Below are 25,089 nucleotides of genomic sequence, written 5' to 3' on the forward strand. Positions count from 1 at the left end.
TACATTCAACAGTAAATACAATAGTTTGTACATGCATACATTCCCCAGTTTCCCATTTAAGTTTTTATTTTATTTTAATGAAAGAGAGGAGAAAGATCACAGTACTGCTCGGCTCTGATTCATGGTGGGGCTGGGGATTGAACCTGGGACCTCAGGGCCTCAGGCATTAAAGTCTTTTGCATTAACCATTATACTGTCGCCCCAGTCCCCAGCAGATCTTTCTATAAAAATGCTAGAATGGTGTACACCTATGTTCATAGTAGCACAACTGATAGTAGCTAAAATCTGAAAGCTATTCAGGTGCCCAACAACAGATGAATGGCTGAGAAAGTTGTGGTATATATACACAATGGAATACTACTCAGCTATTAAGAACAATGAACCCACCTTATCTGACCCATCTTGGATGGAGCCAGAAAGATAAAGATGAGTATGGGATGATCCCACTCATAAACAGAAGTTGAGAAGGAATAACAGAAATGGAAACTCAAAGTAGGATTTGACTGAATTTGGAGTAGGGCACCAAAGTAAAAACCCTGAGTTGAGGGTGAGGGTGGATGTTCAGCTTTGGGGGCGGGGTGGGGGGGGTCTTTTGGTAGTCACATAAATCACTAATATGAGGGGGAAAATTGAATGTCTCAAACTTTTTTTTTCTTTTAAAGAATTTATTTATTTTTTATTAATGAGAAAGATAGGAGCAAAGAGAAAGAACCAGACATCACTCTGGCACATGTGCTGCCAGGAATCAAACTAAGGACCTCATGCTTGAGAGTCCAAAGACTTATTTATCACTGCGCCACCTCCCGGACCACAAATGTTTCAAAACTTTTAAAATCACAGACTGAGTCTTTTTAATACATAGGCTGTCTTTGATATGTTGACTCTCTTAAAAGCCTAGAACAGGAAGAACAGAAGCCACCGGTGGCACAGCTATATACAAATAATGTCAAAGGACATAAATTATGGTGATGTTGTATATGATACAGCAAATCCTAACAAAGGGATATTTCAAAGTTAACCCAATTGCCAAATAATGTGATTAGCAGTAACTCTTGTCTTCTTAAACCCTAAGACAGCAGGAACTTCCCGCTTCCTCTATAAAGCCTATATTTCCCCCAGTCCTGGAACCTCTAGGGTGGGGCTCAAACCGGGATCCTTACACGCCTGTCCTTCAGCTTTGCGCCATGTGCGCTTAACGTGCTGCACTACCGCCCAACCCCCAGGACTGAACTCTTGAGGTCGTCCAGGAGATGAAGGTATAGCAGGTGAGCTGAGTTGATGCCTCAAGGAGCTGTCCAACATCACGATGAGCCGCAAGGGTGAGGGAAAGTGGAGGTAATGGCAGAGGCCCCAAAACCAAGCTCCTGAACCCAGGGCGCTCTCAATTTCCTTGGCACAAGTGCCTCTCTCTGCTAAAAGGAAGCCATAAGAACCCAGGATGGGGGAATGAGAGGATTTCTCTTCCAGGTGGGACTCTCCACCTCAGGAAGATACTGCATCCACACCACACACCTGTTAACAGATCAACTCCCTCTCTTACAAAGGAAGTTAGCTGAGCAAGTCCACGTCAGTCCTCGCGAGTGCACGCGAGACCACAGGAAGTCCACGCGAGAGCCAGGAGGTGCAGCCGGAAGTCCTGCCCCGGAAAGGAGCTGGCCTGCAGCGGGGGGGGGAAATCTGGTCTACGCTCGAGGGAAGCTGGATACGCAGGGCCAGAGAGCTGGAAGGGACGCTACTGGAGGCTGAAGGGTTTGAACCCCGCTCCCTACCGCTTTGGTTCCTGCAGTAGACCCTCTTGGAACTGTCCCACGGCCTCCTGTGGCAGGCGCCCCGACCCAGGTTAGCTACCACAGCTATGTCCTCACCGGCTCGCGGGAGGGTCCTCATGAGGAGGCCGCAGCCCCCTCAGCCGCTGGGCAGAGGGAGTTGTACCATTTAGTCCCGCACCCAGGGCCTGGCAGCGTCACACTGTTTCAGTGTCACACTGGCCCCGGGGCCAGGGGAGATTATGGACGGAAAAGGGAGGGAACCAGCTCAGGAACCACCTTGCAAAAAGCACCTCCCGGGGTAGATGGCTTGTTCACAGGGCAGATTGGGGGTCTAACCTGCGCCCCGGCTCCTCCCAAGGACCTTGGGAAAACTGGTTTAAGAAAACCCTGTGGGACCCACCTGTGCTCCTCAAGACCTTTAGGTGTTGACCTAAAGGAAGCCGTAAGAACCCAGGATGGGGGAATGAGAGGATTTCTTTACTTGTGCTCCTCAAGACCTTTAGGTGTTTAGGTGTCTGTGCTTTCCAGACCTTTAGGTGAGCCGGACCAGGGTGTTGATGAGTGGAAACAGAAAACAGGATGGGGCTGATTTTCTGTCTTTGCAAAGATTATGGAGGCGACGGCTGTGCAAAAAGACTCATGCAAAAGTTGCAGGTTCATCCCCTCTCCCCAACAGAGGTGACCTTCTTGGAACTGAGCAGTGCTCTGGTTAATAAAAATAAGGGGGGGGGGGGGACAGGCGGTAGCGCAGCAGGTTAAGCGCATGTGGCACAAAGCACAAGGACCGGCATAAGGATCCCGGTTCGAACCCCGGCTCCCCACCTGCAGGGGAGTCACTTCACAGGCGGTGAAGCAGGTCTGCAGGTGTCTGTCTTTCTCTCCTCCTCTCTGTCTTCCCCTCCTCTCCATTTCTCTCTATCCTATCCAACAACAACGACATCAATAAGAACAGTAATTACAACAATAAAACAAGGGCAACAAAAGGAAATAAATAAATATTTTTTGAAAAATATTATGAGCATGGGGACACCTGGTAGAGTGCACGCACTGTGGTGCACTAGGACCTGGGTTCAAGCAGCGCCCTGGTCCCCACCTGAGGGAAGGGGGAGAGACAACTCAGCGATAAAGCAGTGTTGTGGGGTGTGTGTGCTTGCCTCGCCCTCTCTCCTTCTTCCCTCTCAGTTTCTTTGTCTATCTAAAATAAATCTTTTTTTAATTTTTATTTATTTATTGGATAGAGATAGCCAGAAATCGAGAGGGGAGAGGGTGATAGGGAGGGAAACAGAAACAGCTGCAGCACTGCTTCACCATTTATGAAGCTTTCCCCCCTGTGAGTGGGGAACAGGGGCTCTAATCTGGGTTCTTGTACATTGTAACTGTGCATTCAGGTGAGTCACCATCTCCTAAAGTAAATCTTTTTTTTTTTTTTTTTTTTTAAAGCAGAGCACTGCTCGGCTCTGGCTTTTATTATTATTATTATTTATTTATTCCCATTTGTTGCCCTTGTTTTACTGTTGTAGTTATTATTGTTGTTATTGATGTCGTCGTTGTTGGATAGGTCAGAGAGAAATGGAGAGAGGAGGGGAAGACAGAGGGGGAGAGAAAGACAGACACCTGCAGACCTGCTTCACCACCTGTGAAGCGACTCCCCTTGCAGGAGGGGAGCCAGGGTTCAAACCTGGATCCCCCTGCTGATCCCTGCACTTGCACCATGTGCGCTACCACCCAGCTCCCTCTCTTTCCCTTTATATGCCCCCTCCCTCTCAATTTCTGGCTATCTCTATCTAATAAATAAATATTTTTTAAAAGCGGAGGTTTGGGCAGTACCGCAGCGGATTAAGCGCACATGGAGTGAAACACAAGGACCAGCTTATGGATTACTATTCGATCCCGGCTCCCCACCTGCATGGGGGGGGTCGCTTCATAGGTGGTGAAGCAGGCCCGCAGGTGTCCACCTTTCCCTTCCCCCTCAGCTATGGCTTATGGTGGTGCGGGGAATTGAACTTGAGACTTTGGCGCCTCAGGCATGAGAGCCTGTTTGCATAACCATTATGCTACCTACACTTAATCCCTAAAGTAAATCTTTAAAAAATATTTTTTGGGGAGTCGGGCGGTAGCACAGCGGGTTATGCGCAGGTGGTGCAAATCGCAAGGACCAGAGTAAGGATCCCGGTTCGAGCCCCAGCGCCCCACCTGCAGGGGAGTCACTTCATAGGTGGTGAAGCAGGTCTGCAGGTGTCTATCTTTTCTCTCCCCCTCTCTGTCTTCCCCTCCTCTCTCCATTTCTCTCTGTCCTATCCAACAACAATAATAACTACAACAATAATAACTACAACAATAAAACAACAAGGGCAACAAAAAGGAATAAATATTAAAGAAAATTTGGGGGGGGTGGAGCGGTGGCTCACCCAGTTAAGCGCACATAGTACAAAGCACAAGACCAGCTCAAGGATCTAAGTTCGAGCCCGGGCTCCGCACCTGCAGGGGAGTCACTTCACAGGCAGTGAAGCAGTCTGCATGTGTCTTCCTCTCCTCTCTCCATTTCTTTCTGTCCTATCCAACAACGACATCATCAATAACAACAAGAACAATAACTACAACAATGAAAAACAACAAGGGCAACAAAAGGGAAAAAATGGCCTCTAGGAGGAGTGAATTCATAGTGCAGGCACCAAGCCCCAGCGATAATCCTGGAGGAAAAAAAAATAGTGAAAAAGACCATGGGTGGAGGGGTTACCTGTGGTGAAAGGATTGATGCAGAATGCTGCTCTGATCTGTTGAGTGTGGAAGTGTTGATGGTAGTGAACTTTGCTTTGTACACTTGATTGTATTTGCAGCAAAGTTTATATACTCAACATCTCTGTTTTATCACCCTTTCCCTCACCTTCATTGGAGGAATTTTTCTTTGAAGTATGAGTCCAAGCAGGGTTTTTACTGTCAACAATTAGCAATGGCAGTTAGTGGTGGGCTGTCAGGCCTGCCTGTCTTGACACAATAAGGTATGATTCATCTTTTTATTATTATTACTATTTTTTAACCAGAGCACTGTTAAGCTCTGTCTTATGGTGGTGCGGGGGATTGAACCTGGGACTTTGGAGCCTCAGGCATGAGAGTCTGTTTGCATAACCATTATGCTATTTACCTTCCACCCGATTCATCTTTTTGATGTTTGGGAGTGTTAAATAGGTTGTAGAAGTGCTGTTGATACATTATCTAGGCCAAGTTGTAATTTTTAAAAAAATATTTATTTATTTCATTGTAATGAGAGAAAGAGGGAGAGAGAGACAGACAGACAGACACCAGAGCACTGCTCAGCTCTGGCTTATGGTGGTGCTGGGATTGAAATTGGGACCTCAGAGTCTCAGGCATGAAAGTCTTTTGCAGAACCATTATACTGTCTCCCCAGCCCCAAGCTATAATGTTGAACTAATTTTCTCACTTAAATTTCAGTTTGAATTAACAGTGCTACTTTAGGGAGTACATTGAGTGAAATTTATAAATGGAATAGTTTCTTCTTGTTTCCTCGGGGAGATAGGCTTTTGCTGTTGTTGTTGAGTGTACTGTAAAGAATTTTGAATTTTGTTGCTCATTACATTTTGTATCTACTCATTGAAAACAATTCGCATTATCAAGTAGATGCATTTGTTCGTGGGAATTTTTTCAATTTTATTTATTAATATTTATTTCCTTTTTTGTTGCCCTTTTTTTTAATTGGGGAATTAATGTTTTACATTCAACAGTAAGTACAATAGTTTGTACATGCATAACATTCCCCACTTTCCCATATAACAATACAACCCCCACTAGGGCCTCTGAATCCTTCTTGGACCTGTATTCTCCCCACCCACCCACTCCAGAGCCTTGTTGGTTTTTTTATTGTTGTAGTTATTATTGTTGATATTGATGTCATTGTTGTTGGATAGGACAGAGAAATGTAGAAAGGAAGGAAAGATAAGAGGGGGAAAGAGAGACACCTGCAGACCTGCTTCACCGCTTGTGAAGTGACTTCCCTGCAGGTGGGGAGCAGGGAGCTCAAACCGGATCCACACGCTGGTCCTTGTGGTTTGCGGCCACCTGCGCCTAACCCACTATGCTACTGCCCGACTCCCTTTTTTCAGTTTTGGATAGAATTTGATAGTTATCAGTCCTTGAAATTTATAACTTGTTCTTAGCTGTGGATGATTTTAAGCACTTAACTAGTAAATAGCTTGTTTATACTGAAGCTACTAGCTACTTAAGCAAAATTTATCTTATTTTATTATGCAAAGAAACCATTTATTAGAAAATAATAAAGACATACATGACTAGGGGCCAGGCAATGGCACACCCTGTAGAACACACATACAACCATACTCAAGGACCCAGGTTCAAGCCTGTGGTCCTACTTGCCAGGAGGAAGCTTCATGAGAATTGAAACAGTGCTGCAGTTGTCTCTCTTTATCCTTCTTTATCTCCCCTCCTCTCCCAATTTTTCTGGCTCAGTCCAAAAGAAAAGCTGGATAAACTACCTGGAGTTGTGGATTTGTCATGCAGACACCAAGCTCCAGCAATAACCCTGGTGTGGGGGGCAGGAAGGAGACATGAATAGAAGGTAGTATATGTTGTTGGTTTCAATTTTAAGACATTTGGGTTTAAAGGTTATACCCCTAAAATCATATCTTAGAACTGAGATAATAACTCAGCCTGCTAGATTACTAATTTATTGGATTGTCAGGAAAGTCATGAGGTTGTTTTTTTTCTATGCAAAAATGTGTCATAACTTCCTACAGTCCAGTACATGCCAGTCTTCAGAGGACTCAGGTTAAATCGCTGGCACCAGTTTATACCAGGGCTAGGTAGTACTCTGGCCCTCTGTCTCCCTTCCTTCTCTCCCATTATCTTTCTGTTAACAATTTAAAGTATGTAAGTAAATAAATAAATAAATGTTTTTAGCCTTGCCATATTTGTGACCCAGGTTCAGGCCCATTCCCTACCACACTGGAGGAAGCTTCAGTGCTGTACTATCTTTTCCTCTTCTTTCTGTCTCTATAGATACATGAAAAAGTCAACCAGGAGTAATGAATCTCCAACAATGACAAAAATAAATATTAAATTATATTTTTAAAAGGCAGAGTAAACTAATAAGGACTAAATAGTTCATAGGCTCTTTTGTAGAGCAAAAAAACTTTCACATATGATACAGCAGTCCTTTTTTGTTTTATTTATTTATTTTAATTTATTTTAATTTTTATTTATCAACTAGAGGGATAGGGAGAGAGAGAGAGAAAGAACCAGACATCACTCTGGTACATGTGCTTCTGGGGATCAAACTCAGGTCCTCATGCTTGAGAGTGCAATGCTTTAACCACTGCACCACCTCCCAGACCACTTGTTTTATTTATTTATTTTTAATTTTTTTCTTTATTGGGGGATTAATATTCTGCAGTTAATAGTAAAATACAGTAGTTTGTACATGTGCAACATTTCTCAGGGTTTTTGTTTGTTTACCAGAGCACTGTCCAGCTCTGGCTTATGGTGGTACGGGGGATACAGTTCTCAGTTTTCCACATCACATAACAATTCAGCCCCCACTAGGTCCTCCTCTAACATCATGTTCCAGGACCTAAACCCTCCCCCCAACCCCAGTGCTTTTTACTTTGGTGCAGTACACCAACTCTAGTCCAAATTCTGCTTTGTGTTTTCTTATTTTTCAACTTCTTTTTATTGTTATTATTAGTGATTTAGTTATGATTGAGAAGATTATGGGATAATAAGGGTACAATTCATACAATTCCCACCACCAGAGTTCCATATCCCCATTCTCTCTATTGGAAGCTTCCCTATTCTTTATCCCTCTGGGAGTATGGATCAGAGCTCTTTATGTGCGCAGAAGGTAGGAGGTCTGGCTTCTGTAATTGCTTCTCTGCTGGACATGGGTGTTGAGAGGTTGATCTATACCCCCAATCTATTTCTGTCTTTCCCTAGTGGGGCAGGGCTCTGGGGAGGTGGGACTCCAGGACACATTGGTGAGGTCCCCTGCCCAAGGAAGGCATGTTGGTCTCATGGTAATATTTAGCAGCTTCTGTCTATGAGTGAGATCATCCCATAGGCATCCTTCTCTTTCTGACTGATCTCACTTAATATGATTCCTTCAAGCTCCATCCAAGATGGGGTGAGGAAAGTGAAATCATCATTTTTAATAGCTGAATAGTATTCCGTTGTGTATATATACCATAGCTTTCCCAGCCATTCATCTGTTGTTAGCCGATTTGCTTCCAGATTTTGACTTATTACAAATTGTGCTGCTATGAACATAGGTATACATAAATCTTTTTGGATGGAAGTTTTTGGTTCCTAAGGATATATCCCCAGGAGAGGAATTGCAGGGTCATAGGGAAGGTTCCTTTCTAGCCTTCTGAGAGTTCTCCAGGCTGCTCTCCATAGGAGTTGGATCAATTGACATTCCCACCAGCAATGCAAGAGTGTTCCTTTGTCCCCACAACCTCTCCAACATTTGTTGCTGCTACCTTTTCTGATGCATGGCATTCTTACAGGAGTAAAATGGTCTCATTGTTAATCTTTATTTACATTTCTCTGACAATCAGTGATTTTGAGCATTTTATTTTCATATGTTTGTTGGCCTTTTGGATCTCTTCTATGAAGAATATTCTGTTCATATCCTCTCTCCATTTTTGGATGGAGTCATTTGTTTTCTTGTTGCTGAGTTTGGTGAGCTCTTTATATATTTTGGTTATTAGCCTCTTGTCTGATGTATGGCATATAAAGATTTTCCTCCATTCTGTAAGGGATCTCTTTATTTGGGTGGTGGTTTCTTTTGCTGTGTGGAAGCTTTTTAATTTGGTGTAGTCCCATTGGTTTATTTTTGTCTTAGTTTTCTTTGTAATTGGATTTGTATCATTGAAGATGCCTGTAAAATTTAGATAGAAAAGAGTTCTTCCAATATTTTCCTCTAAGTATTTGATAGTTTCTGGTCTAACATCCAAATCCTTGATGCATTTGAAATTTACTTTTGTGTTTTGTGGGATATAGTGGTTCAGTTTCATTCTTCTGCATGTTTCAACCCAATTTTTCCAACACTGTTTGTTGAAGAGACTCTGCTTTCCCCATTTAATAGTCTGGGCACCTTTGTCAAAGATTAAATGTCCATAGGTATGGGAATAGTTCATTTTTAACAGTATTTTTAACCTACTTATATTTTTCAGATCTTAACCCATTTGCCCAAGGATAATGCATATTTGTAGATGGGATAGTATAATAGAGGATAAGAATATAGGTCCAGGGATCAAATTTCATGCTTCACATTCTAGTTCTGGCACTTAATAGTTACTTGAACTTGAGAAAATTATTTACCCTTTCCTCATCTATTTCATTTTTATAGCTTCCTTGTAAGATTGTAAAGATGATATTCACAAGGTTAACAGAATAGCAAATTTGCCAATATTACTGGTGTTTTTATTTTAAAAAACTAAGAAATTGAAAAAATGAATAAGACACCAAGAACTAAAAACAAATAATATGTTATAGTTTTCAATCTAGGTTTTTTTTTTTTTTGCCTCCAGAGTTATCGCTGGGGCTCTTTGCTTGCACTACAAATCCACTGCTCCTGGAAGCTATTTTTTCCCTTTTGTTGCCCTTGTTGTTTATCATTGTTGTTGTTATTGCTGTTGTCATTGTTGGATAGAATAGAGAGAGGATGGGAAGACTGGGGGGAGAGAAAGACACCTGCAGACCTGCTTCACTGCTTGTAAAGTGACCTCCCTGTAGGTGGGGAGCTGGGGGCTCAAACCGGAATCCTAACTGGCATTTCATGTCATGTGCACTTAAGCCACTGCACTACGCCCCCCCCCTTTTTTTAAATATAACACTAGGAAATGAACCAAATGTCTCACTCATTTTGTGATATACTGGCTGGATGTCTTGCCTAATTTTGTCACTCTTAATTTCTTTTTGAGAGAGAAGAAGGAGGGAGGAACAAAGACAGAAAGGATTGAGATCCCAGAACTGTTCCTCCACCTATAGAGCTCCCCCTGCTACCACCTAACATTGCTTCCATTTGGTTCAAACATGGGTTCAAACCTCATCACATACGGTAAGGTGTGCACTTGATTCTTTTTTTTTTCTTTCTAATTTTTTATGAGGACATAGAGAAGATAGAAGAAGAGCGAAGATAGAAAGGGAGAAAAAGATACCTGTAGACCTGCTTCACTGCTTGTGAAACGACCCCCTCCCACAGGTGGGGAGCAGGGCCTTGAATTCAAGTCCTTGCATTTAGTAATATATGCACTTAACCTAGTGCATCACCACCCAGCCCCCTGCACTTAATTCTTCTTCTTTTTTTTTTTTATGAGAAAGATAGAAGGAGAGGGAGAGAAAGAACCAGACATCACTCTGGTACATGTGATGCCAGGGATTGAACTCAGGATTTCTTGCTTGAGAGTCCAGTGCTTTATCACTGTACCACTTGCCTGAACGCTGCACTTAATTCTTTTTTTTTTTAATTATTTTTTATTACCAGAGTATTCAGCTCTGGCTTATGGTGGTACAGGGGATTGAACCTGGGACTTCAGAGCCTTAGGCATGAGAGTCTCTTTGCATAACCATTATGCTATCTATCCCTGCCTCTGTACTTAATTCTTTTTAAAAAAATTTTTTCTTTAACTTTTTAAAATTTTATTTATTTATTTATTCCCTTTTGTTGCCCTTGTTTTATTATTGTAGTTATTATTGTTGTCATCATTGTTGGGTAGGACAGAGAAATGGAGAGAGCAGGGGAAGACAGAGGGTGGGAGAGAAAGATAGACACCTGCAGACCTGCTTCACTGCTTGTGAAGTGACTCCCCTGCAGGTTGGGAGCTGGGGACTCAAACCGGGATCCTTATGCTGGTCCTTGTGAGCGCCACCTGCGCTTAACCTGTTGGGCTACCACCCAGCTCCCTAGATTTCTTTAAGACAAACCCTGAGTCCCATCTAATTCTTATAACGACTTCTATGAGGTAGGAAATTTATGTATTACATATAAGAAAACTGAACTTCAGAGAACATTACAATCTCTTCTTTATTTTTTTGAGTCAAAGAGACAAGGAGATAGGAGAATGAAAGAGACCACAGCACTAACGCTTCCTTCATTACAGAGGGGGCTGGGCTCAAACCAGGGTCATGCACATGACAAAGTGCACTCTCCAAATGAGCTATTTTGCCATCATAACAATATCTCATAACTAGAAGTATGCAGATTTAACTTCTACTCTGACTTCAGAAAACCTTCTGTGTAAAGGGGGAGGGAAGGTGACTGGGAGGCAGATCAGTCAGTGGAGCTCATTCATTGTATGCATGAGGTCCCACATGCACATATGACCTCTGCAAAACATATGATGGAGCAGTGCTCTGGTTTGTCCTTTTTTTTTTTTTTTTTTTGCCTCCAGGGTTATTGCTACGCTTGGTGTCTGCATCATGAATCCCTTGCTCCTGGAGGCCTTTTTTCCCCCTTTTGTTGCCTTTGTTGTGGTGGTTATTATTATTATTGTTATTGCTGTCATTGTTGTTGGATAGGAGAGAGAGAAATCGAGAGGGGGAGAGAAAGACAGACACCTGCAGACCTGCTTCACCGCTTGGAAGTGACCGCCCTGCAGGTGGGGAGCTGGGAGCTTGAACTGGGATCCTTACCCTGTTCACTTCACAGCCTTGTGTGCTTAACCTGCTGCACTACTGCCAGACCCCCAGTTTCTCCTCCTCTTATAAAATAAATATTTTTCTAAATTTATTTATTTATTTATTTATTTATTCTTTTTTTTCTTTTTTTTTTTTTTTTTTTTTTTCCTCCAGGGTTATTGCTGGGCTCGGTGCCTGCACCATGAACCCACCGCTCCTGGAGGCCATTTCTCCCCCTTTTTGTTGCCCTAGTTGTTTCAGCCTCGTTGCGGTTATTATTGCCATTGTTGACGTTGCTTTGTTGTTGGATAGGACAGAGAGAAATGGAGAGAGGAGGGGAAGACAGAGAGAGAGGGGAGAGAAGTATTCCCTTTTGTTGCCCTTCTTGTTTTATTGTTGTAGATGTTGTCGTTGTTGGATAGGACAGAGAGAAATGGAGAGAGGAGGAGAAGACAGAGAGGGGGAGATAGACACCTGCATACTTGCTTCACTGCCTGTGCAGTGACTTCTCTGCAGGTGGGGAGCCAGGAGCTCAAACTGGCGTCCTTACTCTGGTCCTTGCGCTTTGTGCCACATGTGCTTAACCTGCTGTGCTACCACCCAACTCCTTAAAATAAATCTTTAAAAGAAGAACTATTATATCCTTTATCCATGTGTAATTCTGACATTTTCACACATTGATTTAAGATGAAAAAATATCTTTATTTTACAGATTGAATATAAGGAAAAATAATACACACAACTATGGAAAGTGAGGACAAAAAGAAAACACAAGGCAAGAGATTCATGGACTATATGTATGGAATTAGTTTTATAATGTACTTGAAGGATATACTGCTGATTACGTGACAGGATCCAGGAAATGAAAAACTCATTCATCAGTTTTTTTTTTAATTTATTTATTCCCTTTTGTTGCCCTTGTTGTTTTATTGTTGTAGTTATTATTGTTGTCATAGTTGTTGGATAGGACAGAGAGAAATGGAGAGAGGTGGGGAAGACAGAGAGGGGGAGAGAAAGATAGACACCTGCAGACCTGCTTCACTGCTTGTGAAGCGACTCCCCTGCAGGTGGGGAGTCAGGGCTTGAACCGGGATCCTCATTGCTGGTCCTTCTGCTTTGCGCCACCTGCGTTTAACCTGCTGTGCTACAGCCCAACTCCCCATTCATCAGTTTTTTTAAAGCTTTAGTTTTATTGAGCTCCTCTTCTGTGCCTGTCACACAGATTTTGAGAAAACTGATAACTCTAATTGCAAAAGTCATGGTGATAATGATGGTTATTTGAAAATAACTTGGGTTAGGGGTTAGGTCTAGGGTTAGATATTTAAGCCAATATATCTGCATGTGTGTGAGAGAGAGAGATACCAGAGCGCTGCTCAGCTCTGGCTTATGATGGTGACAAAGATTGATTGAATTTGAAATCTTTGTTCTCTAGTACCTCTGGCATGTAAATCTGTTTTGTAAGTCACTGTGGCACTTCCCCAGCCCTAGTGTAGCTTTATTTAAAGCAAATTATATTCAGATTTTCTATTCCTGTTTTATTCCAGGGAAAAGTCTAATAATTATAAGGTCATTTCAAGTTCTGTTATTTCAAGGACATCTTTTTCCATATATTTGTTATAACATAAAGTATGTAAGTAATATGCACTTATTTTAAAAACTAAATATTATAAAAGTATGTATTTAGGAAGTGATATTTAAATGATTAGTTTTTTTTAAAGGAAGGACTTGGTTTAAATAATTAACTTTTTGTTGCTTAGAAATGAAGACTGACCTGAATTTATTATTGGAGTGTCTAAAATATCAAATGGACAACCCTTTGTCACAAAAGGAAGCATTGATCACTATTCATTCAGTTTGTCAACAAAACAGTAAGACACTAGTGTGAATTTTTTTTCTGTGGCTGTAATTCTCTAAATGTGATATAAGAAATAAGCATGTGCTTGCTTCAGCAGCACATACACTAAAATTGGAACGATACAGAGAAGATTAGCATGGCCCCTGTGCAAGGATGACACGCAAATTCGTTAAATGTTCCATATTTTTTTTTAAAAAAAGCATATTTTCTACTCAGTTACTCTGCATATCACCATGTTCATGTGATTTATTTTATCCTTAACAACTAAAAATAAATATTTATGTATTATTTTGCTTGCAAACCTTACAGATAATGCTGGTGTTTATTTTCGGGAAATTGGTGGCTTGATGTTTGTGAAAAATCTTGCAAAGTCAAGTGCACATAGCATGGTTAAAGAAGCTGCCTTATATACATTAGGAGCTGTTGCAGAACAAAATGGTAAATTATCAAAACTTTATTTCATTATCCTTTAATGTATTATAATCTAGAAAACCTAAAATAATTTTAAATGTGATTATTTTTATGTTTTGATAATTATACTAAAAGTTGAAGAGTAAGTAGAAAAAATAACTCAATTTGTAGAGTAATGAGATTTCCATGTTTAAAGTTCATGTTTCTTTTTCTTTTTTTTTCTAAAAGGAATCTTATTTATTTATTTACTTATTTATTTTATTCATTTTTTTTAACTCTTTTTTTAATTGATAGAGACAGAGAGAAATTGAGAATGGAGAGGTAGATAGAGAGGGAAATAGACAGAGACACCTGCAGCCCTACTACATCACTCATGAAACTTTCCCTGTAGGTGGGGACCAGGGCTTGAACCTGGGTCCTTGTACACTGTAATGTGTGTGCTTAATCAGGTGCATCACCGCCTAGTCCTAAGGTTCATGTTTCTATTCCCAGTACTAACCTGAAAGCTGTTCTGGCTTCTGTCTTGTGTGAATCTCTCTCATATGAATTTAAAAAAATTACTATTGGAGTAACAGAAGAGTCATGATGCATTTTTGCACAGAAAAATATGTCATGTCAGTAGGCAATGAAAATTATAGATTATCTGCTGCCATCTTATATGTAGGTAAATATTTTCTGGGTATTGTAATTTATGTTGGTAAAAAATCTCTGAAGTATATCTGAAAATGAGGTTGAATCTAAACCATTGCTTTGTCAAACAACTTTATATTCTTATATTTTTATTCATTTACTTGTTACCAAACTCTGCTAGACATTATACACAGATAAATAAAATATAGTCTTTATCTTTGAGGAGGATCCAGTAATAGCCAGTTTTAGACACTGGATAAAATGCTAATTATATTCTTGAGATAAAATTATGTTGAAAAATCTTGCTTACTGAATAATTAATCACACATACTTAAAACCCACTGTCAGGTAGGCATGATTTTTTTATTTTTAAAAAGATATTTTTATTTTAAAAATATCAAAAGTATTTTTATCTCTCTTTTCTTTGTTTTGCCACCAAGGTTACAGCTGGGGCTTTGTGCCTGCAAAATTCCACTGATCCTGACTGATTTTTTTGATTTTTAGACAGAAAGGGAAAGAGAGAGAGAGAGATAGAGAGAGAGAGAAGGAAAAACACCACAACACTATTACACCACTTATGAAGCTTGCCTTGTGCAAGTACTTTCTTGTGGTGTCCAGGAGCTCTAATGTGGGTCTTCGAACATGGTAAAGTGTGCACTGTACCAGGTGAACTATCTCCCAGTTCCTTGTCCCTCTTTTTTTTTTTTCCCCCTGTCATCAGGGTCCTTTCTGGGGCTTGGTGCCAGCACTATGAATGCCTTCTGGCAGCTATCTCCCCCTCATTCCCCCCCCCCCCGTATGTTTTTTATTGGCTAGGACAGAGAAATTGAGAGGGGAAAGGAAGATAGGGAGAGAGAAAGAGAGCTACCTGCATACCTACTACAATGTTTGTGAAGCATCCCCCTGCAGGTGGGGAGCAGGGGCTTGAACCTTGATGCTTAAGCATGGTAATATCTGTGCACTTAACCAGGTGCACCACTGCTCAGCTCCCTCTTTTTCTTTATTTGTTGTTGTTTACTTTTAACCTATTTAATTATTATTAGATATAGAGAAATTGAGAGGGGAAGGGGAGATAGGGAGACACCTGCAGCCCTGCTTTCCCACTCATGAAGCTTTCTGCCATAGGTGGGGACCAGGGACTTAAACCTTGGCCCTTGTGCACTGTAATGTGTTCCCTTAACCAGGTGTGTCACTGCCTGGCTCCCTTTTTTTTTTTTTTTTTTTTTTTACACCAGAGCACGGATTAGGTGGTGTGTGGGAAATTGAACCTGGGACTTCAGAGCCTCAGCATGAGAGTCTCTTTGAATAACTGTTATGCTATCTACCCCTGCCTGCCCCACCTTTTTTCTAAAGCAGGTTTCTGAACTTTCTTTCTTACTGTGTTTTCTTTCTTATTAATCCTCTTAAATTTTTGTCATATTTTAGTATTTTGTTTAGTTAGGTTTTAATAAATTTTAAATCCTAGGATATTTTAAGATCCAAATCCAGTACTTCTTTATTTTCTGTTTGTTTGTTTGTTTTTTCTTTAATATTGGCAGAGCCAAGCCCTTGAGTATGTGTGATTTTACTGCTCCCAGGCTGACTTTTCCATTCAGATAGAGAGAGGGAGAGACACCACAGCACCAACACTTTCCCCCAATGCCACTGCACCACCCACGTGGTGTCAGGGCTTGAACCTGGACTGTGCACATAATAATCCGTATGCCCTGTCCAGTGAGTTATCTCTCTGATTCTAAATCAAGTTCTTCTGATTAAGATATTGACTCCTTGTATTTATTTTATTTTATTAGTGACTTAATTTTGATTTACAAAAATATAATATAATAGGAGTATAGTTCCACACCGTTCCCACCACCAGAGTTCTGTATCCCTATTCCCTCTACTGGAAGCTCAAGTGGTTTTCTCAGTGGTCAGATATAGATTGACTATTATTTCTTTCTTTCTTTTCTTTTCGCCTCCAGGGTTATTGCTGGGGCTTGATGTCTGCACTACTATCCATTGCTCCCAGAGGCCATGTTTTTCCTTTTGTTGCCCTTGTTTATCTCTGTTGTTGTTATTATTGTTGTCATTGTTGTTGGATAGGACAGAGTGAAATCAAGAGAGGAGGGGAAGACAGGGAGAGATAGACACTTGCAGATATGCTTCACAGCTTGTGAAGAGACCCCCCTGCAGGTGGGGAGCCGGGGGCTTGAACAGGGATTCTTACCTTGGCCCTTGCATTTCACGCCAGGTGCACTCCGCTGTACTAATGTCCAGCCCGCAACTGTTATTTCTATAACTATCTTTCTATGTTTTTATATTTTGCCTTTTTTTCCTATAGTTCTGCCTTCTCTTCCTAAGTCACACCTACACATATCACTATTTCTGAATGTCCTCTTTTTTTTTTTTTTTTCCTTCTCTCTCCGGATCCTCATGGAATTAGAGTTCAGAGCCCTCTGGTCATCTTCCCCTATCATTTCTCCCCCTCTGGGACTGTGGACCAAAATTCTTTTTGGGGTGCATACGATAGGAGTTCTGGCTTCTGTACTTGCTTTTCTGCGGGACATGGACATTGGTAGGTCGATCCATACCCCCAGCCTGTTTCTATATTTCCTTAGTTAAGTAGGGCTCTGGAGAGGTGAGGTCTTCTGCTTAGGGAAGTCAGGATGGAATCTTGCTAGCACCTGCAACTTGGTGGCTGAAAGGCAGTAAGATATAAAGCAGAACAAAATGATTAATGAGCAGGAACCAAAAAGTAGGAATAGAGCAGATGAGAATAGGGATTTTTGGGTGTTAAGAAGCGAGGAAGTCTATTTTAGGTATATTCTTAGGGGCCCATGACTTTCATAGTTTTTGCTTGAGTTTAATAGCTAACATGGAAGTGAACAAAAACATTGTCTGAGAAAGACGGTGTCAGAGTTAAGAATAAAGCTAGAAAGTTGGATTAGCTCCCAACTTGAAGAAAATCTGTGAATAAAATTAACTACCCCATCAACCTGACCCAGGGCCCATATGTATTCATATTTAGCACAGGAGCCTGTGTAGCTTCTGAATCCCTGTTCATCTGATCTCACAGTTAATAGTCACAGTTGGGAACATTCTAGGCTGCACTCATTTCAGGATAAGTCTTCCTTGAGTGCCAGAGTAGGATGACCCAGACTCCATTCAGAGAAGTTGACTTCATGTATTTGAAGAGAAGCTTCAAGAACAAGTTGAGGAACAACTGTCCTTCTATGAGACTGGAGAGATTACACAAGATAAGTTGTAAGTCATGAAGGAGGCAGTGTTCAAGGTGAAGTTGCTGCTGATATTACTAAGAAAACACTTGAAGGAAAAGAAATGCCTAGCTGCAGTTGCCCTCTCGGTTTTGGAAAACTGCACTCTAGGGGGATGTGGGGAGACATGTAAAAGATGGAAAAAGAAGAAAAAGCAAAAAACTCAGGTTTCTCAGAAGAATGGAATGGAAGAAGAGTCACCTGTCTCCAAACCCAAGAAAAAGAAATCTTTTTCCAAGGATCTAGTTAATAATGATTTTGAAGAGACAACTAGGGTTGTAAGCTTTCCCAAAGAGGAACCAATTAGTGATCAAGAAGAGACTGAAAACAAGATTGCTTCCAAGGAAAAAGAAATTCATAGAGGAGCCACTCAACAGTGGACCTGGAGAGACTGCTGGCAGTAAGAACAGCTCTATGAAAAAAGAAAACAAACAAAAATTGTCCCAGGTAGACTAAAATGAACAACCTTCTCCCCAACCCCAATAAAAACAAATTTAAACACACACACACACACACACACACACACACACACACACACACAGAAATATGTTGATTCTTGGGGCCTGCTGGTGGAATACCTGGTTGAGCGTGCATGTTACAAAGCACAAGGACCCAGGCTCAAGCCCCTGCTCCTACCTGCAGAGGGATGTTTCACAAGTGGGAAAGCTGTGCTACAGGTGTCTGTCTCTCATCCTCTCTAGCTCCTCAACTCCCCTCTTGCTTTCTCTGTCTCTATCCAAATAAATAAATAAAATATGGAAAACCATAAAAAGAAAAAATCACTAATAATATTTTTAAATATATATGTATATTGAATTTTTGTGAATGAGTAAACACATACCATTTTGTTAAAAGTTTTGTCATATGACCAATGATTATTGAGAGCTGGTTAAAAAAAAATCATCCCAGTTTGATATGTTTGTTTAATATTTTTAAAACATCTTTGTGTTAATATGTAGAAATTAAAAATAGACATTTTTCATGTTTCAGTTTACTGTCAGCAGACTTTGTGTACTTCAGAATTGTTTGAAGACTTAATTGGATACTTATCTGATAATAATTCAAACACAAACTTGAAAAGAATGTCTATCTATGTTATTTTGGGTCTAGTATCAAATAATAGTAAGTATATTCTCTTATGTTGTGGAAACACTTAAAAGGTCGTAAATCGGAATCAGTATTATCAGTCATTTTATTATAGTTCTATATTAATGTCTTTTTATCTTACTACTGAAAACTACTAGCTTTAAAGAAAAGAGTTAACATGCATTTGCTTGAAGTCTGTTACTTTTTAGAGATATAAAAATAACTTATACTATTTTAAGTTGAAAGCAGGCTTTAAGAACAAAAGAGAAGTGGTTAATGAATTAGTTTAGTTGATTTTTCACTGAATTAACCTTTAAGTTACAGCATGTTCTGTAACATTTTTTTCTCAATCAACTCTCTTTATTAAAGAGATGTTGATTTATGAGACTGTTGTCATGTACCGTTTCACATCTCACCAAGATAGGTGTCAACACACTTCACCCACCACCAATTTGTTACCACCCTCCACCATAGAGCACTGGGTCCTCAACCCTTTTACACTCCCAGCCCCCAATGCCTTTTCCAGTATTACTTTTTTAAAAAATATTTTATTTATTGGATAGATACTGGGAAACTGAGAAGGGAAGGAGAAAGAGAGAGAGAGAAAGGAAGAGAGAGACACTTGAGCACTGCTTTACCACTTGCAAAGCTTTTTCCCTACAGGTGGGCACTGGGGCCTTGAACCCAGGTCCTTGAGCATTGTAACATACACCAGCCCCTCAGGATAATTTCAGATTACAGAAAATTTGTGAAGATAATGTAAACTATTCCTGTATTCCTACTGCCTAGATTAGTTTTTTTTTAAACAGTGGTTAATTTAATTCTCTAAATTGTTAGAAAGTTTATAAGCAGGTTGGCAAAATAACTCAGTTGGATAGTATGCTGCTTTACCATGTGCGTGACTCAGGTTCAGGATTGGCCTCCACCACATTAAAGGGAACTTCGTGCTATGGCTTCTTTTCCGCATTCTCTGTCTCTGTCTGAAAAGTCAGTCTGGAACATTGAAGTCATTGAAATGATTTTAGATTGTATTTTTCTTCTCTCAGTTCTTTCTGTTTTATAGCATTTTGGGCATTGTAGCACAAAATTATATGAAATAATTGTTTTGAATATTCTTTTTCTTATTGTGGCCTGTACCTGCATGATTCCACTGCTCCAAGTGGACCTTTTTTTTCCCCCCAATTTCAGATTCAGTAGGATTGAGAGAGACAAAGAAGAGGAGACACCACAGCACCATTCCACTATTAATGAAATTTCCCTCAAGGCTATGTATAGTGCCTCCATATGATGCATGCTGGGGGTTTGAACCCTGGTCCTTGCATATGGTAAAATATGTATTCTCTCAGGTGATTTCCAGCATCTGACATTATAAAAATATTTTTTGATGAATTTATTCATGAGAAAGGAGAGAAAGAACCAGATATCATTCTGGTACATGTGCTGCTGGGGATTGAACCCAGGGCCTCATGAGAATCCCATGCTTGATATCCACTGCGCCACCTCCCAGATGACTAAATATTTTTATTTATTATTTGATAGAGACAGGAAGAAATTGAAAAGGGAGGAGGAGATAGAGAGACACCTGCAGTCCTGCTTTACTCATGCAGCTTTCCCCCTGCAGGTGGGGATCAGGAGCTTGAACCTGGGTTCTTGAGCACAGTAATGTGTGTGCTTAACTAATTTACAAGTTAATTATTCATTAATCTACTACTTAAATGTTTTCCATTTCTGTAAAATTATTTCTAATAAAAGTAATACTTATATAGTATTTGTCTTTCTTTAAGGGACTGGACAAATGCTTGTGAAAAAGACAGGTTGTATTACAGTTCTGTCACAGTTATTCAAGTAAGGAAATATGAATTTCTTGCAATATAATTAGTTATGACATAAAATTTTAAAGCATTTGTTAATTCATTAATTTATTTGCTAATTTAACACATTAACTACCTTTTCTTTTTACATAATAGGACAGTTCTTCCAGAATATGAGTTAAATTTTTCAGATAAAGATGTTTTCCAGAATTATCAGCTGTGGTCTTCAGTGTGTAGTACTCTCTGTGTCTGTGTCAACAACCCTCAAAATGGTAATTTCCTCATCTATTTAAATATAAAAATTAGGATATAAACTGGTAATTCCAAAAATATCTTCTTAAAACATAATCGTCTCCTTCTAGATGAGAATCAAGTGTTTTGCAGTTCACTTTTTCCACATGCTAATGACTGGCTAGTAAATTGTATCAAGCCTGAGATAGTTCGGCCTATTTGCTCGTTTATTGGACTTACTCTTGCAAATAACAGTAAGTATTCATTATTCTCTACGTTATACTTGAAGAAACATTTTAAAATATGACAGGTAGCTTATTTTAATTATTGAATTAATTGATTTTGTTGCAGTGAATTGAACCACTGTAAGTGTATTTGTACAGTTGTAGAAAGGAAAATCTTAAATGTAGATTTTGTTAGAACATTGGGAAGGTGGTTTAACAGCATAATTCTGAATCCCCTATTTTCCTCACAAAGCAAAACAATTAGCAGAATTGAAAGCACAGAGTTTGTTTTCTGAGCATATAGAATTAAGTTAGAGTGGGGTAGGCAGTGGCATACCTGGTTGAGTGCACACCTTATCAAGGACATGGGTTCAAGCCTATAGTCTCCACCTTATAGCAGTAAAGCTATGCTTCAAATGTCTCTCTTTCTCTGTCCCTCTTTGTCTTCCCCTTCTCTCTCAACTTCTCTCTGTCCTAGCAAATAAAAAAATTAAATTAGAAATGAAAAAATACCTAGTCAATGGAAAACTAAATGATGGGATATTTCTAAATTTAGTTTTAAAATAACCATACAGGGGGGCCGGGTGGTAGCACTGCGTTTTAAGCACATATGGAAGCACAAGGACCGGCGCAAAGAACCCAGTTCGAGCCCTCAGCTCCCCACCTGCAGGGGGGTCGCTTCACAAGTGGTGAAACAGGTCTGCAGGTGTCTATCTTTCTCTCTCCCTCTCTGTCTTCCCCTCCTCTCTTGATTTCTCTCCGTCCTATCCAATAGCAACGGCAGAAATAATAACAACAATGATAAGCAAGGGCAACAAAAGGGAAAAAATAGCCTCCAGGAGTGGTGGATTCATAGTGCAGGCACCGAGCCCCCCCCCCCCAATAACCCTGGAGGCAAAAAAATTAAAAAATTAACCATACAATAGAAAATAATTTAACTTCTAGAAAAAAAATCCCAGATATATGGAAACAAACTCTATTTTGGCATACAACACAAGGTTTTATGAGAAAACCCTGTACAAAAGAGGAAACATGTTCCCAAAACACCGTAAGTTCTGTGAAAGCATTAACACCATATTTCAGAAAATATTAGAAAAGATGCACGCTTCAAATACTTTTATGTCTTGTGTTCTGGGGGCATCTCCTCACTTGCCCTTTAGAGTTTTGGGGGTCCCCATGACAGATGGAGTGGGTGCCTATCAACTGGCTTGAAATGTTCAGTGAAATATAACAGGGATGGCCACACCCAGTTGGCTAGGAGGCATGGACACCCCTCTCTGTTCTGAACGTATCAAATATGTTGTGTATGGCGTGGTCTGCCTGTCCTGTGGGGTACTCTAGGAAGACTGGAGGTACTGGCTATGGCTTTGTCTCTCCTGCACCAAGGTGGCTCCTGGCCTAGAGGACCTAGTCAAGGGATGTGAGTTTCTCCCAACTGGCCTGATGTGAACAGAATGTTGCTGAGGCTGCCTACCCTCCCCACTCCCCTACTAAGCAGTCCAGGTCAGTGTAGGCAGGGCTGGTGTGGTTAGGCTAAACTCATTTAAAAAGACAAATCAGCCATAAACTTATGAGTCAAATGAAGGAAATCAGAAATGCTTTGAACTCAGTGATAGCAATATGCAATATTGAAGGGGTCAGGTGGTGACTCACTCAGTAGAGCATATGAGCTTTTTCTTGCACATGGACCAAGGTTCTAGTCCCTACTTGTAGTAGGAGGAAGCTTCATGAGCAGTAGAACAGTGCTGCAGGTATCTTTCCTCCTCTGTTTCACTTTTCTCTCACCTTCTCTCTCTCTCTCCCTTTCCCTCCCTCCCTTCTTTCCTCCTCTTTTTTTCTCTCTCTCTCACCCTCTATACAAAAGAAAAAAAAAAAAAGGTCACTGGCAGTCTGGCAATTGTAGAGTCATGCAGGCACTGAGTCCCAGCAGTAACCTTGATGGCAAAAAGCTAATGAAATATGTTATTAAATTGCAATATTAAAAGCCTGTGACTTGCTGTAAAAGCAGTGTCTAGAGGTGAATTTATAGTATTAAGACTTATTTTGGGAGTCGGGCGGTAGCACAGCGGGTTAAGCGCACGCGGCGCAAAGTGCAAGAACCAGCGTAAGGATCCTGGTTCGAGCCCCCGGCTCCCCACCTGCAGGGGAGTCGCTTCACAGGCGTTGAAGCAGGTCTGTAGGTGTCTGTCTTTCTCTCCCTATCTTCCCCTCCTCTCTCCATTTCTCTCTGTCCCATCCAACAATGATGACATCAATAATAACTACAACAATAAAACAACAAGGGCAACAAAAGGGAATAAATAAATAAATATTAAAAAAATTTTTTTAAAAAAAGACTTATTTTTTGGAAGTCGGGTGGTAGCGCATCAGGTTAAGCACAGGTGACATAAAGTGCAAGGACCAGTGTAAGGATCCCCATTCAAGCCCCTGGCTCCCCACCTACAGGGGAGTCACTTTACAAGTGGTGAAGCAGGTCTGCAGGTGTCTATCTTTCTCTTTCCCTCTCTGTTTTCCTCTCCTCTCTCCATTTCTCTCTGTCCTATCCAACAGTGACGACATCAATAACAATAACAAAAATAACTACAATAATAAAACAAAGGCAACAAAAGGGAATAAATAAATTTTAAAGAAGACTTATTTTCAGCTATTTAAAAAATATTTTATTTATTTTTTCTTTTATTATTATTTTTTTATTTATAAAAAGGAAACATTGACAAAACCATAGGATAAGAGGGGTACAACTCCACACAATTCCTGATAGCTTTCCTATTCTTTATCCCTTTGGGAGTATGGACTCAAGATCATTGTGGGATGCAAAATGTGGAAGGCTTCTGTAATTGCTTCCTCGCTGAACAGGTGTTGACAGATCGATCCATACTCCCAGCCTACCTCTCTCTCTCCCCTTTTTTTTTTTCTTTTTTTTTTCTTTTTCTTCCCCCCTTTATTGGGGGATTGTTTTACATTTGACAGTAAATACAATAGTTTGTACATGCATAACATTTCTCAGTTTTCCATATAACACTACAACCCCCATTAAAAAATCTTAAAAAAAAATAAAGAAAAGCATTACTATATTGTACACTAACCGTGTGGAGAAAACTGAAACTGAGAGAAATAATGTGAAATGATATACTTGAAGTTGAACCTCTGTATGACCATTTTCCATGACTAAAGTTCTTATGCATTGCTACAGCCTCAAGTCATCAGAAAGCTGGTAAGGTTGTAACTCTGAGTAGTTAAATAAATAAATAAATAAATAGCTCACCAGGTGAGGACTAGCTGTATTTGAGAAAATTATATTAATATTTGATGTAAAGTAAGTGAATGAAGCCAAAGGTCTACCTTACTTTGAAGTATTAATAGCTCTGCTCCCTAATTTCTTAAGCATATGTTCAGAAATACTTTGTGTCTGTGGGCGGACTGGATGTACTTTCTCAAGTTCTTGTGCAACTAGAATCTGATTCACACAAGACCCTTTCCAGTGCTAAGCTTGCAGTGGTGGTGGCAAAAACAGTGGATGCATGCATTGCCAATAATCGTGAGTGAAAATGCCTGATATATTTTTTTCTACAGTTGCATTTTATTTGAATTCAGCATGGTAAGTGCTGAAATGATAGATTGAACATAAGTATGAATTGAACTTTCTGTTTCTCACAAGTGGGAAGGAATTTTAAAGATCACTTAGTCTAGTTGCAGAGATGGTAGCATAATGGTTGTGGAAAAAGACTCTCATGCCTGAGGCTCCAAAGAACCATTCAGTTCCCCAGCACCACAAGACTGAGCCGAACAATGCTCTGGTAAAATGTAAACAAACAAACAAAATTAGTTTTGGACACTGTAACTTCCCTAAAGTTTCAAACATTGGTCCTCTGAGTTTAAGTCTTAAGATAAAATTTTATCATTCCTAAGAAATCTTACTTTCATTTAAATGATGTCATTAAACTAAAAAGTTGAGTCCAGGAAGTGGTGCAGTGGATAAAGTATAGGACTCTCAAGCATGAGACTCCATGTTTGATCCCCAGCAGTGCATGTACCAGAATGATGTTCTGGTTCTCTATCTCTCCTCCCATCTCTTTGAATAATAAATAAAAATTGTTTTAATTGAGATGAAAAATCAAGGAACATTTTAGAGACATATGGATGAATGAAAAATAAAATTTATAAATTATA

General features: G+C 40.1%; 1 protein-coding gene and 1 non-coding gene across 5 annotated transcripts in view; both read left to right on the forward strand.

Annotated features, from left to right (window-relative positions):
• Positions 1 to 1,701: 1,701 nt before the first annotated feature.
• The window catches only part of TERB1 (telomere repeat binding bouquet formation protein 1), a 53,938-nt gene continuing 30,550 nt past the window's right edge, over positions 1,702 to 25,089 (forward strand). For 2 of the 4 annotated variants that reach the window (XM_007517790.2, XM_060185399.1), the window contains exons 1-10: positions 1,702 to 1,839; positions 9,722 to 9,858; positions 12,130 to 12,192; positions 13,175 to 13,285; positions 13,582 to 13,710; positions 18,558 to 18,689; positions 20,438 to 20,498; positions 20,621 to 20,736; positions 20,827 to 20,949; positions 24,305 to 24,457. In XM_007517790.2, coding sequence (XP_007517852.1) covers positions 12,162 to 12,192; positions 13,175 to 13,285; positions 13,582 to 13,710; positions 18,558 to 18,689; positions 20,438 to 20,498; positions 20,621 to 20,736; positions 20,827 to 20,949; positions 24,305 to 24,457 — 856 coding nt within the window. In that variant the 5' untranslated portion in view covers positions 1,702 to 1,839; positions 9,722 to 9,858; positions 12,130 to 12,161. The remainder of the gene's footprint in view (positions 1,840 to 9,721; positions 9,859 to 12,129; positions 12,193 to 13,174; positions 13,286 to 13,581; positions 13,711 to 18,557; positions 18,690 to 20,437; positions 20,499 to 20,620; positions 20,737 to 20,826; positions 20,950 to 24,304; positions 24,458 to 25,089) is intronic. The other 2 variants (XM_060185402.1, XM_060185400.1) reach the window with 2 other exon arrangements.
• On the forward strand, positions 13,354 to 13,460 carry LOC132537143 (U6 spliceosomal RNA). Its single transcript, XR_009548606.1, has one exon. It is a non-coding gene; the product is annotated as a U6 spliceosomal RNA (small nuclear RNA).

The sequence above is a fragment of the Erinaceus europaeus genome, chromosome 2, assembly GCF_950295315.1.
Source record: "Erinaceus europaeus chromosome 2, mEriEur2.1, whole genome shotgun sequence".
Lineage (NCBI taxonomy): Eukaryota > Metazoa > Chordata > Mammalia > Eulipotyphla > Erinaceidae > Erinaceus > Erinaceus europaeus.